Source organism: Protopterus annectens, chromosome 5.part0 (assembly GCF_019279795.1).
Source record: "Protopterus annectens isolate FY-2018-M chromosome 5.part0, PAN1.0, whole genome shotgun sequence".
Lineage (NCBI taxonomy): Eukaryota > Metazoa > Chordata > Ceratodontiformes > Protopteridae > Protopterus > Protopterus annectens.
The window spans coordinates 286,058,645-286,073,773 of NC_056735.1; the positions used below are offsets into that span (position 1 = coordinate 286,058,645).

At 37.4% G+C, this 15,129-nt stretch overlaps 1 protein-coding gene across 8 annotated transcripts in view; it reads left to right on the forward strand.

Moving 5' to 3' along the window:
• SH3KBP1 (SH3 domain containing kinase binding protein 1) overlaps positions 1–15,129 on the forward strand; it is a 1,961,420-nt gene that overhangs the window by 1,898,081 nt on the left and 48,210 nt on the right. For all 8 annotated transcript variants that reach the window (XM_044072267.1, XM_044072266.1, XM_044072264.1 and 5 more), the window contains 2 exons: positions 1,057–1,194; positions 11,792–12,045. In XM_044072267.1, the coding sequence (XP_043928202.1) occupies positions 1,057–1,194; positions 11,792–12,045 (392 nt within the window). The remainder of the gene's footprint in view (positions 1–1,056; positions 1,195–11,791; positions 12,046–15,129) is intronic.

The window sequence follows — 15,129 nt, forward strand, 5'->3', positions numbered from 1 at the left end:
ATCTGGTTCCTGTGGAAAGTGTTGGGAGTTGCTAGGGAGCATTCCAGTTTCTTTGTGTTGAATTGGTTCTGCACACGAATATAGTGTTGTCTTATATCAAAATGGTTGGCTTTTGTAGACATCCATGGAGATCTGGACAGCTGTTGCTCAGTCTCATTTCTACTACATGAGCCAGGGCATTTCCTGCTCCTGTTGCTTGGTGGAGGTCAAATAAGGCCCAACTCTTGCTAGACAAGTGGCCTACTTTAGGAGAACTGAACTTCTTTCCACCATTGTCTCCTTGGTCTAATGGCATAGGAGTTTGCCCCTATGTGATTCCCTTCATACTGGAATGGGCCAGATATTTCTATGTAGATGTTATGCTCTGTGTGTGTGAGGAAACAGTACATAAACTTCAGGGTCTAGCCAATCCACCTAGCAGGCATGGGCATGGGGCTAACTGGTGTACTTGCCAGAAAAACCTCATGGACACAGGCATGATATGCATGGTTCATACAGAAGATTTGAACCAAGAAACCAAGTGCTAACTGCTTCACTACTGTGTAATAGGTATGACACTTCGAGATAAATCAGTATCCAGGTATACTGTACATGCTTCAGGAATAAGTAGCATCCTATGGGGTTAGCATTTATTTGGCAATGTGTTTCTAGATTTGATGGTACTTTATTGAATTTTTTGTATACATGACTACATTTTAACAACCTAATTATTAAATGTCCTTCCAATTTATTTTAAAAAAAATGAACAGTGATGCTTTAAAGTTCATTGCTCTGTGTATGCTTACAAAGTCATAGTGCGACCACCTGAGTTTCATTTTTTTGAGGTCGCATTATTATTTTCAGCACCTCTTAAAACACTGCGTATGACTGTTAACCAGGAATCATATTTCACTTATTCTGTTGATTAAAAGAATCGGATTTCAGACACTACTTGTCACCTTGCTGTACTGTTTTAGAAATAAATTGGTTATTTTTTCATGTAGTGTTCTGTGAAATCTTGACATATTTGATCTATGGTCACACTGGTGTCACATCTTCTATCCCTTTTACTTACAGTCGTCTCTTTCAAGTCCTGACCTTCTTGACTCCACGAGCCCTGAAGATGACAGAGATGAAAAGGAGCGAGATGAACATGATGGCTGCTTTATCCCCAAAATCGCAGAACTTGCTAAAAGGCCTCAACAGACAGTCCCTGTAAGTTGGATTAGAAATTGTTTCCTTTATACTTGAAATGTGGAGGCTTTTTCTATATGTTGTATAGTTTTCATTTAAAATAAAACATTTCTACTCATGTTTGTAGAAATTAAAAAAGTTGTTATGGCTTTAAAGTAAGATACCAGGTCATTTCTGCAGATACAATGCATAAATCAGTATGTGCTTTCCATCACTTCCTCAAGAAAAGCTGTAACTTTTTGTTTGCCTTTATAGACAGAGCAGGTCTTAGTGAATCTCTTTTAGGTCCAGTGAGATAACAGATTTCCAAATGTGCTTGTGGATCTGCTTAAAACTGTGCACTTAGAGTTGTGCAACAACTGTCAGATAACTTAATCCAGCCAATCAAATCTCAACAAAGCACAACTACTGCCACTGATAAACTGGTTTTGCCAACAGAAAGAAGTGCCAAGTCTGCGACCAGTTAAACATTTAAAATTATTGCCATTGTAACACCAAAAGAAATGTAACTTATAATAAAAAACAGATTACAGCAATGCAGCTCCTTAGTGAGCCATCCATCCCCCCCATAATAATTTACTTCTTCGTGCACACCCCTTATCAAAGTTAAGCAACAGCCTTTCTCTCAATGGTACCGACTGCTGGCCAGTAAGGTGACATGTATGTCAGCACATACAAGCACATGAGCATATGCAAGTACATCTACAGGACGTTTCCACTGACTTGTTTCTGCAAAAAATGTGTCACTGTTTTTTCACACTTTTTTAATAACTGCATTATATATTTTTAAGTAGTCATACATTTTTTATAATAGTAATAATGATCTATTGATCATGGATGAAATCTGATTTACTCACTTTCAGTGATACGTACTTGGGCTTCCTGTAAATGGTACCAGGTGTAGGTTGATCTAGCCTCACCATGGAGAGGCCATTGATAATTCATTAATATAACTCAGAGGGTGGTGGATTCCATTAATATGGAGACTAGTTATTGTGAAAAAATCATATTAAACAGTGAATGTTAAGCAGTAGAGGAGTATGAAGGCAACAGTAGCCACGATTAAGTTTCCATTGTTGTTTTCCGATTTGCTTTATGCATACTTCTATAAATGAATGGCTAAAGTCGTTGTTTTATTCTGTATTTGTACTGAGTTTTGTCTTAACAAGCATGCATTCTGTTTTTTACTCTCTGTTTTCCCTACAGTAATAGTGTAGCTGTTCTGCTTGTGGTGTTGCATGCATCACACCTCTTGCTACTTCTGTCATGCTTCCGGAGAAAAGGCAGCACATGTGATGAAAGATACAAAGTGCTGCAGTACAGGTCACTGCAAGTTCTAGTCAGGATTATCTACAGAGAAATGAATAGCAACGCATGATAAATAGCACTTCATTAGTAAATATTGTGTTCTTATGTTGTTATATTTGTCTTCAGTGGTAACAGAAAAACATGGGATACCTTACAAAAAGTCATTCCTTTCCTTGTCAAGTCTCTCCTTTTCCTAAATCTGAAGTACTCTTTTCTGACAAAATCCAAATGTCTTTTGTCAAAATCATTTTGCATCTCTGTAGGGATGCCATTAAAAGACATGGAGACTTTGTTGAATTTGAAACTGTTTAAACCACTAGTCCATCACATCATGCCTGTTTCACTGGATGGGGCATTGGCAATTTCTATGCCACTGACTGCAACTTTGCCCTGTCCTTTGATGTTGGTAACTTTCTTCTGGAATGTCTGATAATTAATCGTTCACCAATGAATCCTTTTGACAGTATTCAGCACAATTAATCACCCCTCCCCTTCTGTATTTTAACTTTTCAACTTTGCGACTCAGATGTGTCAACATTGCTAGTCTTAATCCTCATCATTGCTCAGATGACCATAGAACTGCCACAACATGCAAATATTTTAAATACTTTAAATACTGTGCTGTCAGCACCATGATTGCATTCCAACCATAAACTCCAAAAAACACAGTAAAAATTAGGTACCAAGATATTATACTGTGAAAAAACATTATGATGAGGAAAATAACATTTATTTAGCTGTTTCATCCACAGTAGTGGATTTCATCAGACTCTGATTCTGATGAAGTTTTTTACTGTAAATGGTGTTTTTTCACAGTGCATTCAAGCCATCTACAACTGTACCGTTTAAATTTATTATATGCATAATCATATAACTGTACTATTATGGTATTCCAACTATCTACAAATGTACCTCACAACTTCCCGTATGTCTTTCTACCATGTTTAATTGTTCCTTTTTGTTTACTATATGTTGCCCTCTGGACCTGGGTCATGACTGAAAAGTGTCAGTAGACCAGTTCACCAATCTAGTTATCAAATAATACATATGTAAATAAATAAATAAATAAATAAACATTGCTTCAAGTTCTTTGGTTCCTTTGATACTTTTCTCCTGTAAATTCATTACTTCTTATTGGTAAAAATCTCCTTTCTCCGTTTCCCTGTTGACTACTTTATAAATATAATATTCTGTATGGTTGTTGTTATTCTCCTTAAGGATCTGCATCCAAAACCCTACCCTGTCCTTATTTCCTCATGCTCACCAATGTATGATCATCACTCCTTTCCACTTTGAGTTATAACCTTCTGCTTGTGTCATGTACATGAACCTTAATTGTGTAGCTCAAAGTAGGTTTTCAAATCAGGAAATCCTAAACTGCCTTGTTGTATTGTCTTATCCCAGTTCTTGTTTTCTTCTTCTCCCACATAAATTCCTTCAGCTCTTTATTAATTACAATCCACAACATTTCGTCTGCTTGATAAAATATACCTGACCTGTATGAAAAAATAATGGGACTAGAAACATTTTCACTGCTTCTATCTTACAATACATATCCATAACCCAGAGCTTCCATTTTCTCTGTTTTTGTATTATCTTTTGCTTAGTCTCTTCCCAGATGTCCTTGCTGCCATAGCAAAACCTTTGTAATCCATACACCTAAATACATCTTATCATACCCCCATAAATGCGAGTATTGCTGAACCAACTTATGAATGGGTATATAGTTTACTGCTACAGCATTTGTTTTTAGCTTCATTAATTTTACATCCTGGAAAACTGTGAAACTGTAAAAATGCACCATGATACCAAAATGTTCTTTTCTGGATATTTCAAGTAGAAAATAACATCATCTGCAAATAAAATAACGTTTCTTGATTACCATACCGCTTGTATCCTTGAATTTTTGGGTCCCTTATTTTTTTCTCAATGGCTGTTAATATAGAGTGAATAACAAAGAGGAAAGAGGAGCCCTCCAACCTTAATTCTTGCTTGTGACACTAAATACGACTTCCTAATTAACCCTATTATTCTATCAGGAAATGCAAATGCTACCATCGTCCTCCTCATAAAATCCCATCTGACGGTAATGAATACCTTCTTTGTATCAAGACCCACCAGTAATAGTGCTATTTTATTACACTCTGCTTCCATCATCATTGATCAATTAATGCTGTCAAATGTTTGCCTCCTGTCTACAAAACCATGTCAATCCATATCTATCAATTTTGGCAACACTCATGGTTTAAAATTGAAATGGGCAGTATGAAGCTGGGTCTGAAAAGTCTTTACCCTCTTAGGGTGAAAAAAACAGTGCAGCTTTCTTCCAAGATGTTGGTGCTTCTCTTACCCTTTTAAAATACTGGTAAACAAACCCTTCCAGATCTTTATTACTTCCTTCCCTCCCGACTTCCAAACTTCCACTGAAATGCCCCATTCTGTCCAATTTTGAATAAATCCAGTACTCTTCAAACTCTAGTGAAACTTGATTCTAAAATATACCACCACCAGCGGTAGTATTTTGACATTTTGCCGTTTCCTGAATTGCTGATGGCTCCAACAGGTTAGTTCTGAGATTCCAGTGAACAGTATGTGCCATTGATATGGAAACATATTACTGGTTTTCATCACTGGAAGGTAAGAGAACAAAAACTGCAATGATTTCTTCAACTTTTTTTCACTAGGTTCACCATCTGAGTCTGAATTTGTTGAGAAAGATGGCTTTATTATTTTAACCTGGAGCGTTTCGCTTTGAAGTTGTGGTCAGGTAGTTATCAGAGGTAATGGATGAAGAGAAGGACCAGAACAAATTACCTAGATTGTTTAGATGGGTTTGACTATAAATTGTACAACTTCTTGATGCCATTTTCTGCCCATATGAGCAGTCAAGAATGCTCTCAAGAAAATGGGGTAAACCACAGAGCCTCTGTATATGGTAATGAGGAGTGTGTGCTTTTTTAACTCTTAGCACTGTTTCACATGTTACAGTTTTGGCCATCAGATTATGTTCAAGTGTGTGATATGAGTACCTTTGCCTTAGGATTTGTGACAGAAAACCACTGATGACTTTTTTCAATTGATGAGAATAATCCACTTCTATAGAGGAAGATGATGTTATATGCACTGCTTATCACAGTAGCTTCTTTTGGGGCACCTTTTTTTTTGTTTCATCATAGAGTGTTAGCATGGCTTTTATGATAGGAAACAGTAAATTCTTTACCTCACTGTAAACAGACAGTGTAGGCATAGCATAAAAAGTGGTAGACTAATTTCCGGATCAGCAGATGACTTGTAAGACTTCCCAGTGTGCCAAATGCATCATAAAGTTTTTCTCTGACATGATTTATGATTTATGAAATCATGCTAGTGCCAACTACTGTCAAGGGTAGCTAGTGGTACCGGACTGCTGGGATGCAGCCCCCAACTTTCTCAAAAAAAAAAAAAAAAAAGTTTAATTAGTAAGTTTTACGCACTGACTAATGTGTAAAGCCGAACATGCAATGTTACATGGAACTCGGAGCAGTGCTCTTGTGTGCTCGAATTCCAATTAAACAAAAAATGAAAAAAAAAAAACTTTTTTGCTGCCAGACTGTTTTTAAAACAGTCCAGATGGGAAGACTGAAGGCAGCAATGAAGATGTCCACAAGTCATTGCAGTTTTAACCACAGGAAATTGGTAGCCGATGGGAATAAGTCAGCAGCCTATCGCATAATATGAGCATGTGATGTGGCTGCTGATTATTCCTGTTACTCTCACGTTCTCTTCCTGAGATTTAACATAGTTAAGTTGCTTCGCCCTTGTGACCAAACCATGCCAGCCATGGATAAATCCAGCATTATCCTCAGCCAGCCATGGCTTATTGTTGTAGTAGATTCAAAATAAAAATGGTCTATAAATAATATGGTGCTATATTTATTAAGCTTTGATTTCCTCATTATGCTACTTCTACCATTGTTATAACTTAATTATACAAGACCTGCAGGTACATGACCGTAATTTAAGTTTATATTAATAAATTGTATATCATATACAGAGGCAATTGTAAACAGTAGTATTAATAATAATGGAACACAGATAATATTAGTAGTGACTACTTGCAGTTAAGTTTTCTAAATTAAGAGCACAAGCAACAACAATGTCTTTTTTGAACTGGAGATGTGGGTTTCTGCATCCTATACACCATAAACAAAATGTCCTTGATGCGGGAAGTACAAATAAACTATCATCAAAATGTGCATTCTTCCCCTGACACTGCTTGCAGGGCTGACCTTAGCTGAAATGGCACCCTAGGCGAAGTAGTGCCCCGGCGCCCCTTACACCCTACTCACAACATACTCACAAAATACCCCTATTTGAGCCACACCCATAGATAGGTCACTCCCCAAGAAAGCCACTCCAGTCATTTCTTTAAATCATTTAAATGCATAAGAAGAAAAAGATACCTTGTAATGTAGTTAAACTGCAATTACCTTTGTGTACGTATTTCCTATTTTAAATGCCAGAACTGGATCATGGTCAAATAGGGCCCTATGGAGGGTAATAGATCGGCCCCCACTAGACCAACCCCTCCTGCAGCAACTTCTACCCTCCAGCAGCAGCCCCCTCCCCAGCCATTCTAGTGTTCCATTAATTGGCTATTTCTCACCAGTTACCAGACACACTGTTCAAGTCTGTCAGTGTGCATACTGTTTTCTTATTTACCTCCACAATGTTCACAGATATTGAAATAAAATAACACAAACACAGATAGCCATTTGTTAAACAATACAGTCTGCCAATGAAAACAGACTTAACCTCAGTAGTAAAGTTCTCTGCCCTTGAAACTCACACTCATATATCTGTTATCCATCTGTATCTCCATTCCTAATTTTATGTTTCTAGCAATTTTGTAACATTCAGGAAAGCATGTAGCTTTCCTGTAAATGTACATAATATTTTTCTCCGTACCCCTTTTCCTTCCAGAAAGTACATTTAATATTAGTACATTAAATTTTCAAATGTCCCATGGCCCATCAATGAAAATGACTTTTCTGTGAGCCAACAGCGACCCTTTGGTTTGACCAATGAACTGTATTTAATAAGTGCTGGATTATGTTGTGTATTGTTTTCTGCAATATCTTACCCCCCCCCCAGAAATCCTCTTCTGCAAACCCTTTGCTATAATTATGTAACAAAATCAAGATGTCTTCCTTTAAGATTTCTAGTTAATAAATCCAATGGATTCTTCATTCAAAAGTCTTATGCCTTTGGAAACAGTGTCCTGTTTTTTTTTTCATAGTATATCCAGACTGGATTGAAACCTTTTCTGAATTGCACATCAATCACTCCTTCACCTTTTGCATGAAGTAAAGTGCATCCTGGAAAGAAATGTAGATGTAATAGTCTAATAGTGTGTTTCCACAGAAACGTCCTGTTTGTTATGACTTCTGTTTTTTTCTTTAAAAAAGATGTGTGTCATTTCTTCCCTGGTAAGTATAACCTCATTTACAGAGGAAATTGCAACTACATCAGCATGCAGCTTTTCTGCAGGACCAGCACCTTTCTTTGATTCAGCATCTGCTAATGCCAGAAGTTCTTCTGGTTCATAAAGTCCAGCAGTCTACATTCCATCCTGCTTACTTCAGAAAATGCTACTTTGAAGTCCATTCCATACATAAAGGAGACCTAGAAACATCTACTTTTAGTACAAGCATAGAGGTTCCACTAGCACTCATTTATTGCACCCTGTGATAACATTTCCTGTGGCATCACAGGCTTCTCCTCAGTTTCTTTTTGTTCCACCTTCTTGGTCTGTGTTCAGCCATTCGATGGAACTTCCATCAAATGGCTGAACATCAAACCCTATACAGCAAATGTTCATTCAGCGAACGTTCATTTCATTGATGGAGAAATTAACTAGTTGGTCACCATTTCCCCGTGTTCCCCACCGCAGTATTTCAAAACCACTCAGGTGGGGGGCTTTGCCCCCACACTCCTCACATTCCCTTAACTGTATATATAACTCCGAGACTGCACTACCGTGGGGAAAAGGGCAGATGGGGAAGTGGTAGCCAACTAGTTACTTTCCCCATCAATGAAATGAACGTTTGCTGAATAAGCATCTGATGGCTAGAGTTCAATGTTCAGCAGTTGAGAGAATTTCCATTCGATGGCTGAACATAGACCTTCACCTTCTCTGGTTAGTAAATAGGGACTATTGTGCATCTTTTCTGTGGAAAAACATTCCTCTCTAGACAAACAAGAGGGACTCCTTGGCAAGCTCATCACACGACTTTCTCCAGCACACTCTCCTTGTTCTTCCTATATGTGCATGGGAACATCACTCCCAGTTAAAGGTATGGGAATTTCCTAGTCCATGTAAATACCACCTCAGGTCTTTCCTGAAAACATCCCATAAGCCTGGTGGATTCAAAGGTAAAGTAAGCAAACATATAAGCAAAAACATGAATTGCATGCATAAATTTGAGCCACATTTGAATCTTTTGCAGGGAAGAAGTAAAGAAGAAATCAGTGTAGTTCTTAGAGCAACATTTAAATTAAGTGCAAAAAGGCAAGTCTGTTACAAAGGCAGTGAGTCCCTCTGTGAGCCTTGTGATCTGTCTTCTGGAAGGAGTCCATTAAAAGCTAGGTGTCTGTCTGGGGCAGTGGTGGATGATGAAATGGATAATGGCAGTAATGGATAAGAAGGAAGAAGGCTAATGTGATAGTATTTCCCTTTTGATAGAAATAAAACATACAGTATATATACAGATGTACAGCTGTGCACACAAGGCCCCTGAGTAAGTGACAGTGTACAGAAGAACATAATTGCTTCTTAATGCAAGCTTGCACCTTTATGAGAAATGGGAGTTTGCTGTAATGCTGATCAGCTTGTTGAGAGACTTGAGATTCCTATAGAGCATGGAGATGAGACAGTGAAAGATGGAATCCAGGGTTTAGTAAACAGGCAGGAAATATTACACCAGTAAATAATGAAACTTTACATTAAATAAAAAATGTCAACTTTAGCAAAAGCTCATTAAAAAATAATAAAAGTAAATAGAAGCAGCCCAGTGTCCAAGTGTTTAAATAGACTAACTCTAAGATTCACAAGCTTTGGTGATCAGGAGAAAATTCTTTACCCCATAGTTTTTCAGTGTCACTAATTTCACTGTAGTCTGTTCAACTAAAGAGAGGACTCAATTAAAAAAATGCTTTCAGTGAATTAAGGTATGATATTCACTATATATAAAAGTAATACAATATGTACAACCACAGAAATCACAGGGTAAGTCAATCTTCTAATAAACGCTTTTGTCCTGTAATTCCAGGACTTCAGATGTGATGAAGTCCTGGAAGTACAGGACAAAAGCGGTCATTAAAAGATTTCTGTGGTTGTACATTGTGTATTACTTTTATAGGGTATTAGTTCTCATATTCATTATGTATCCCGTGAGGGAATGGAGAAACTGGGGATGACTGAAGGATTAGACAAAATCAGAGGCAATTAAGAGTTATGGACTTTGTGCTGCATGTGATCTGCTTATGTGACTGAAACAAAAGCAAAACTAAAAGAAGTAGGTATGAAACTACAAGGGGAAGACAGAAAATTATAACCTTGAAATATCAACAGAAGTCGGGTATAGATATAAACCTGACAAAGGCATAAACGGATGACTGATGAGGATAATGAAAAAAGAGATAATAGGTTCTACAAGTATGAGAAGAGGAGGAAAACATTAAATAATGGAACTTTAAGAACTTAGGAGTTTACAAGTTTCGATGCTGAAGATCTGGACGAATGACAAATATTAGCTGCATACTGACATGCTGCAACCAGGACATTACTTGACCATCTAAGAGATGAGTTTAGTGATGGTCTGTTTGTAGAGGTACGGTATAATTCAGCATTAACTAAGGTTGTCATTGGGTGCATATTGGTAACAGACAAAAGCTGGCATGTCCAGTTCTAGCAGCTATGTTCTTCCTGACAAAACAAAAGCTGCATTCTAAGAAATGGTGAAGATAGCATATTGCTCTCAATGAGCTGAAGTTTAAGCAGATTTCAGTTTAATATAAGCTATGTGGGCTCAACTCTACAATTGTGAGATATTACTCAAAGAGATAATACTGAGTATTCAAAACTAGTTTGATAGGATTCTTTGGCAGTGTAACAAAGAGTGCCTAAAGTGGTAAAATCTGCTGTTGATGTAATCTCTGTTTACTTATACAAAACCTTTGGCACAGATCCTAATCTGCAGAGGACCAGTAGGGTGAATATATTGAAATGGGTAGGGAAATGCTTACAAGACATTTGCAAAAGAAGACAGCTGTAACCAAAGTAGAGACAGCTATTAGTAGGGCTCTGTGGTGTGCAGTTTTGAAGCATTACCTATTACCATTAACTATCTTTACAAGTAGTGTTTATGTATCTATATCTAGCTGTCTATCTATGCGTTTGTGTGTGTGTGTGTGTGTGTGTGTGTGTGTGTGTGTGTGTGTGTGTGTGTGTGTGTGTGTGTGTGTGTGTGTGTGTGTGTATTATGGATGTAGAGAAAACTGAACCTTCTGAAAATATTGCTAACATCTGCAACTAATGGGTTTGTGACAGAAGAGCTATGGGTGCACTAAATGCAGCATGAGTGGTATTAAGTAAGATTAGTGCTGTAATGTAAATGATCTGCCATGGGTGGCAGAATAACCTTCCTGTTACACAGTAAAGTAGTGGGATTGCTAACTGAAGTCACCATGAAAAGGTATTAGAATACAAAATTTCAAAGCACGAAAGTGTCTAAACAGTATGCTAAGACTACAAGGAAGAAAAGTATTTTAGACTGGGAGGAGAGTATCAGAAAAGAAGATTCACTGAAATTCTGGAACACATTGGCAAGGATCTGCTAAAAATTAGCATTGGTGCCCATTGTATTTCCTGAGGAAGTGAGTAAACTGTGAAATTCACAGTTAATATAGCCCATTCATACCTAAGAAACATGCTTACAGATGCTGCATGCACTAACATCAGAAATATGTCAGCATGGGGATGGATTACTGCCTGAAAACGTAGCAGGCAGGGAAGGACAATAGCTGGGCTACACTCTAGAAACAACACTACAATCCTTTCTTTACCTGAATTTGAGTTATTTTCATTTTTCCTGTGGAGGTTGTTTTAAAGTGGTCATACAATTATTTTGATTTGTTTTAGGAGTACAGCACACTTTGCTTTACACTGTTTCTTAAAGTAATGTGCATATTCATTGCACTGATGTTATTGCATTGTCATTCTTACATGTGCGATGCAATGTAACACTTTTTGTCTGTTTTACTATAACAGATACCACCAAAACCTGGACCTCCAATTTTACCGTCCACTGGAAGCAGCACGCAGTTGCCAGGACCTCTAGCAAGCACACTTCATCCTCTTAATGTCAGCACAACAGGACACAGACCTAACTCACCTTGTTTGCTTACCGCTGAAGTGAAGTCAGAGACTGAACCTATTAGTCAAGGCCAGCATGCTTTAGAAGAGATGCGAGCACAAATTAGAGATCTGAAGAATGTTATAGAAATGATGAAGAACCAGCACAGGTACATTTAATGCTGTATGGCAGTAAAGCATATGTGTAGCCAATCAGAGCACAGGGAATGTTATTGCACCACTTCTTCAAACATGACAGTTAATGAGTATGTGTTCTTTGCTTTGTTTACCAGATTTATCTTTTTAAAATGTTGTCAGTGAAAACCCTCCTTGACATATCTCCCTTTCAGTGTGTGTCTCATATTTAAAAAGGATTGTTTATGTTTTTTACTTGGCATATAGGTTTCATATGTTTCATTTGTACACTGCATAGCACAACCAAGTTACTACACCTAGTTTATGGTTATGCATTTTTCTACAGGCCGTATTTTAGATGTTTTATACATCTGTATTACTGCTGTGACTATTCTTATCTGGCCACTCAACTCGTCCTTGGAAGGACTTTTACTCAGTTAAACTTTAAGTAACTAAAATTGGCAAAGTAATTCCACTTCCAAAGTAAATCATCTCCTCTAAGCCATCACATAAACCACCTGATTTCCACCCCCCCCCCCCAGGAAAGATCCTAGAGAAACTCATCTACACACAACTTAGAGAATACATCAACAAATACAATCGTTCATACAAACAACATGGTTTTTGGTCAGGATGTAGCAGAGTAACAGCACTTTGGACTTTCACAGATGAAATACTTCTAGACATAAACAAAGACCAGCTTGGCAGGCTGATGTCCTTGTTATAAACAGAAGTATATTCCATAATTTTGAAGGATTTTGTATAATTTATTTGTTCCAATCTTTTGTGCTAGTGGTATCTATTTTTAGTGTTAGGTCTCCCAGTCTGCTGTTAGCTGAAGCCTTTCTGAATACAGACGTTCAAGCTTTCCAACCAACCATTTCATTTTTCCAGTAAGGAAACATCATTATACCGTTCAAGCTTTTTCAGTTGGCTTGTTCAAATTCTACAGTCTGCAGTGTAATTTTCAATAATAGGTTGTATCAGTGAGGATTGAAGCAGTACAGCGATCTCTCTGGTGTGAGTAGATTTTACTTATTGTTTGATAGGATCCATCTCAGTGAAGGCCCATGTAGCAGAAACTGTGTGCTCACTTGGGTGACAGCAGAGGATGTTATTTTTGTGAGAGAGTGCAAGTGCAGGGGCAAAGCCTCTTCCATAGGGACTGTGGAGACCCTGCCCGCACTTTGCAAAATGTAATTTATCTATTAATTTTTTTGTTGTTGGAATGCTGAGTTTCAACATAATGGACTGACACTGTAAACTGAGTCAATTACATGTCTTTAAAACTGAAAATTTAAAGAATGAATGCCTTCCTGCCATTGTTAGATACAAACAGATGTGAAATTGTCATGGTGTCATTTTTGTGAACTGACCGTTTATTGTATAATAATGATTTATGTATTTTGTGCAAGTCCCATGATGCTGAATTTGTTGATATTAATGCCTAGATATTATTACTAACCATAAATGTATTTTTTTCATAAATTTAATTCAAATAATCACCACATGCTTTGTTGAGATACAATTAGATAAACTATGGCATCTAACATCACAAATAATGACAACAGCAAAGAACAGACAATAAAAGAATCATGAAATACATTAAAGTAATTGTTTTGCAGGAGGGCAAGTCCCCTGCACACCCTCTTGTGGGGACTCCTTCTCTGTATATACTAACGTTGAGGTTGCACATGGAGAAAAAAGAAAAATGTAAAGCAAAAGAAGAAAGCTCACCTTTTTCCTCTTGTCCAACTCGTATGATCCCAAAGCAAACCATATAATCTGTGACAATGCAAGTTCCAGTGTCCCAAAATGTTGACAACAAATTGTTGCAAACTAAAGTGTACAAAAAATGTACAAAACCTGGACAGTGAAGGCAGAGCAGTTGAGGAAGCTAGAGGTGATGGAGATGAAGTGTCTCAGATAGTGGTAGGATTCAAATTGTGAGACAGAAAAAGAAAGAACATCAGAACAGAAGCCAAAATACCTCCAATTACAGAGAAAGTCAAAGAGAATAGATTACAGTGATTTAGGCACCTGTGGAGGAAAATAGAATACAGTGTGGTGAAGAAGAATTTGGGAGAGGTAGGAAGTAGGCAAGAGGAAATGAGGGCATTCAGCATAGAGATGGAAGAATTGTGTGAAAGAAGACCTGCAACAGTCAGGCATGACCATTTGAAGAAGTAGGAGAGTGTCATTGAATCGAGAACGATGCTGACAGTTGACACAATACATTAACCTCATGTATGAAAATGGGACAAAAGGGGGTTGAGGAAAATGATTCAAATATCCTGGTAGGCTGCTCTCATCTTGTTTGATACTTGATAGGTCTTCCAGCCAAAGGTCTGCAATTCCAGCAAGATAAATCAGACACATTATGTAGGAATGAGGCCTTAGCAATCAAGGCACTATGCTGCTTTCTCACAAGATTACTTGCGCACAGGTTTCATATGTTTCATCTGTACACATTTTAATAGCAATAAGGAATAATTTAAAGGAATTAGTTACTTAGGTCACGTGACTCATATCCTAAGTAACTCTAATTCCTTTAAAGTAAATTATTCCTTAATGTTACTAAAATGTGGGACTACGTATCCCTTAAACTGTATATACTGTAGTACAATCAGGCTATATTCTACTAAATCAGAAATCTATGTCTGCTTAGTGATGCAGTAAAGGTACAGACTGAAACTTGCTTCATTTAGTTTACTTTGTCAAAACCCAGATTAGCATTTAGCACTGAAAAGAATTTTGTATAAGCTACCTGTAATGTATAACATTCCCTCAGAATCCTTTGTTAAATCTGTGCGGGAGTCACAGATTCTAACTTTGTCTTGCTTCACAATCATGCTGTTAACCCATTCAGTAGGCTTTGCCTGTAAATCATTCAGACCTAGCGGCTCCAAGCTGTTAAGCTCGTGCTCTGTTTTTTTCCCTTAAACGTATAGCTGGCGCTACTACATGTGACAGTTTAATGTGGTATTTTGTCTTTAAGCAGCTTATGCCCTTATTTTCAGTGTTTTGCTTAGCATGCTTCTACATTTGGAGAGATGCTAAGACAGATATATATGTTTATCAGTCTCCTTTTTTCATGCAACTTCTATTTGCATAAACTT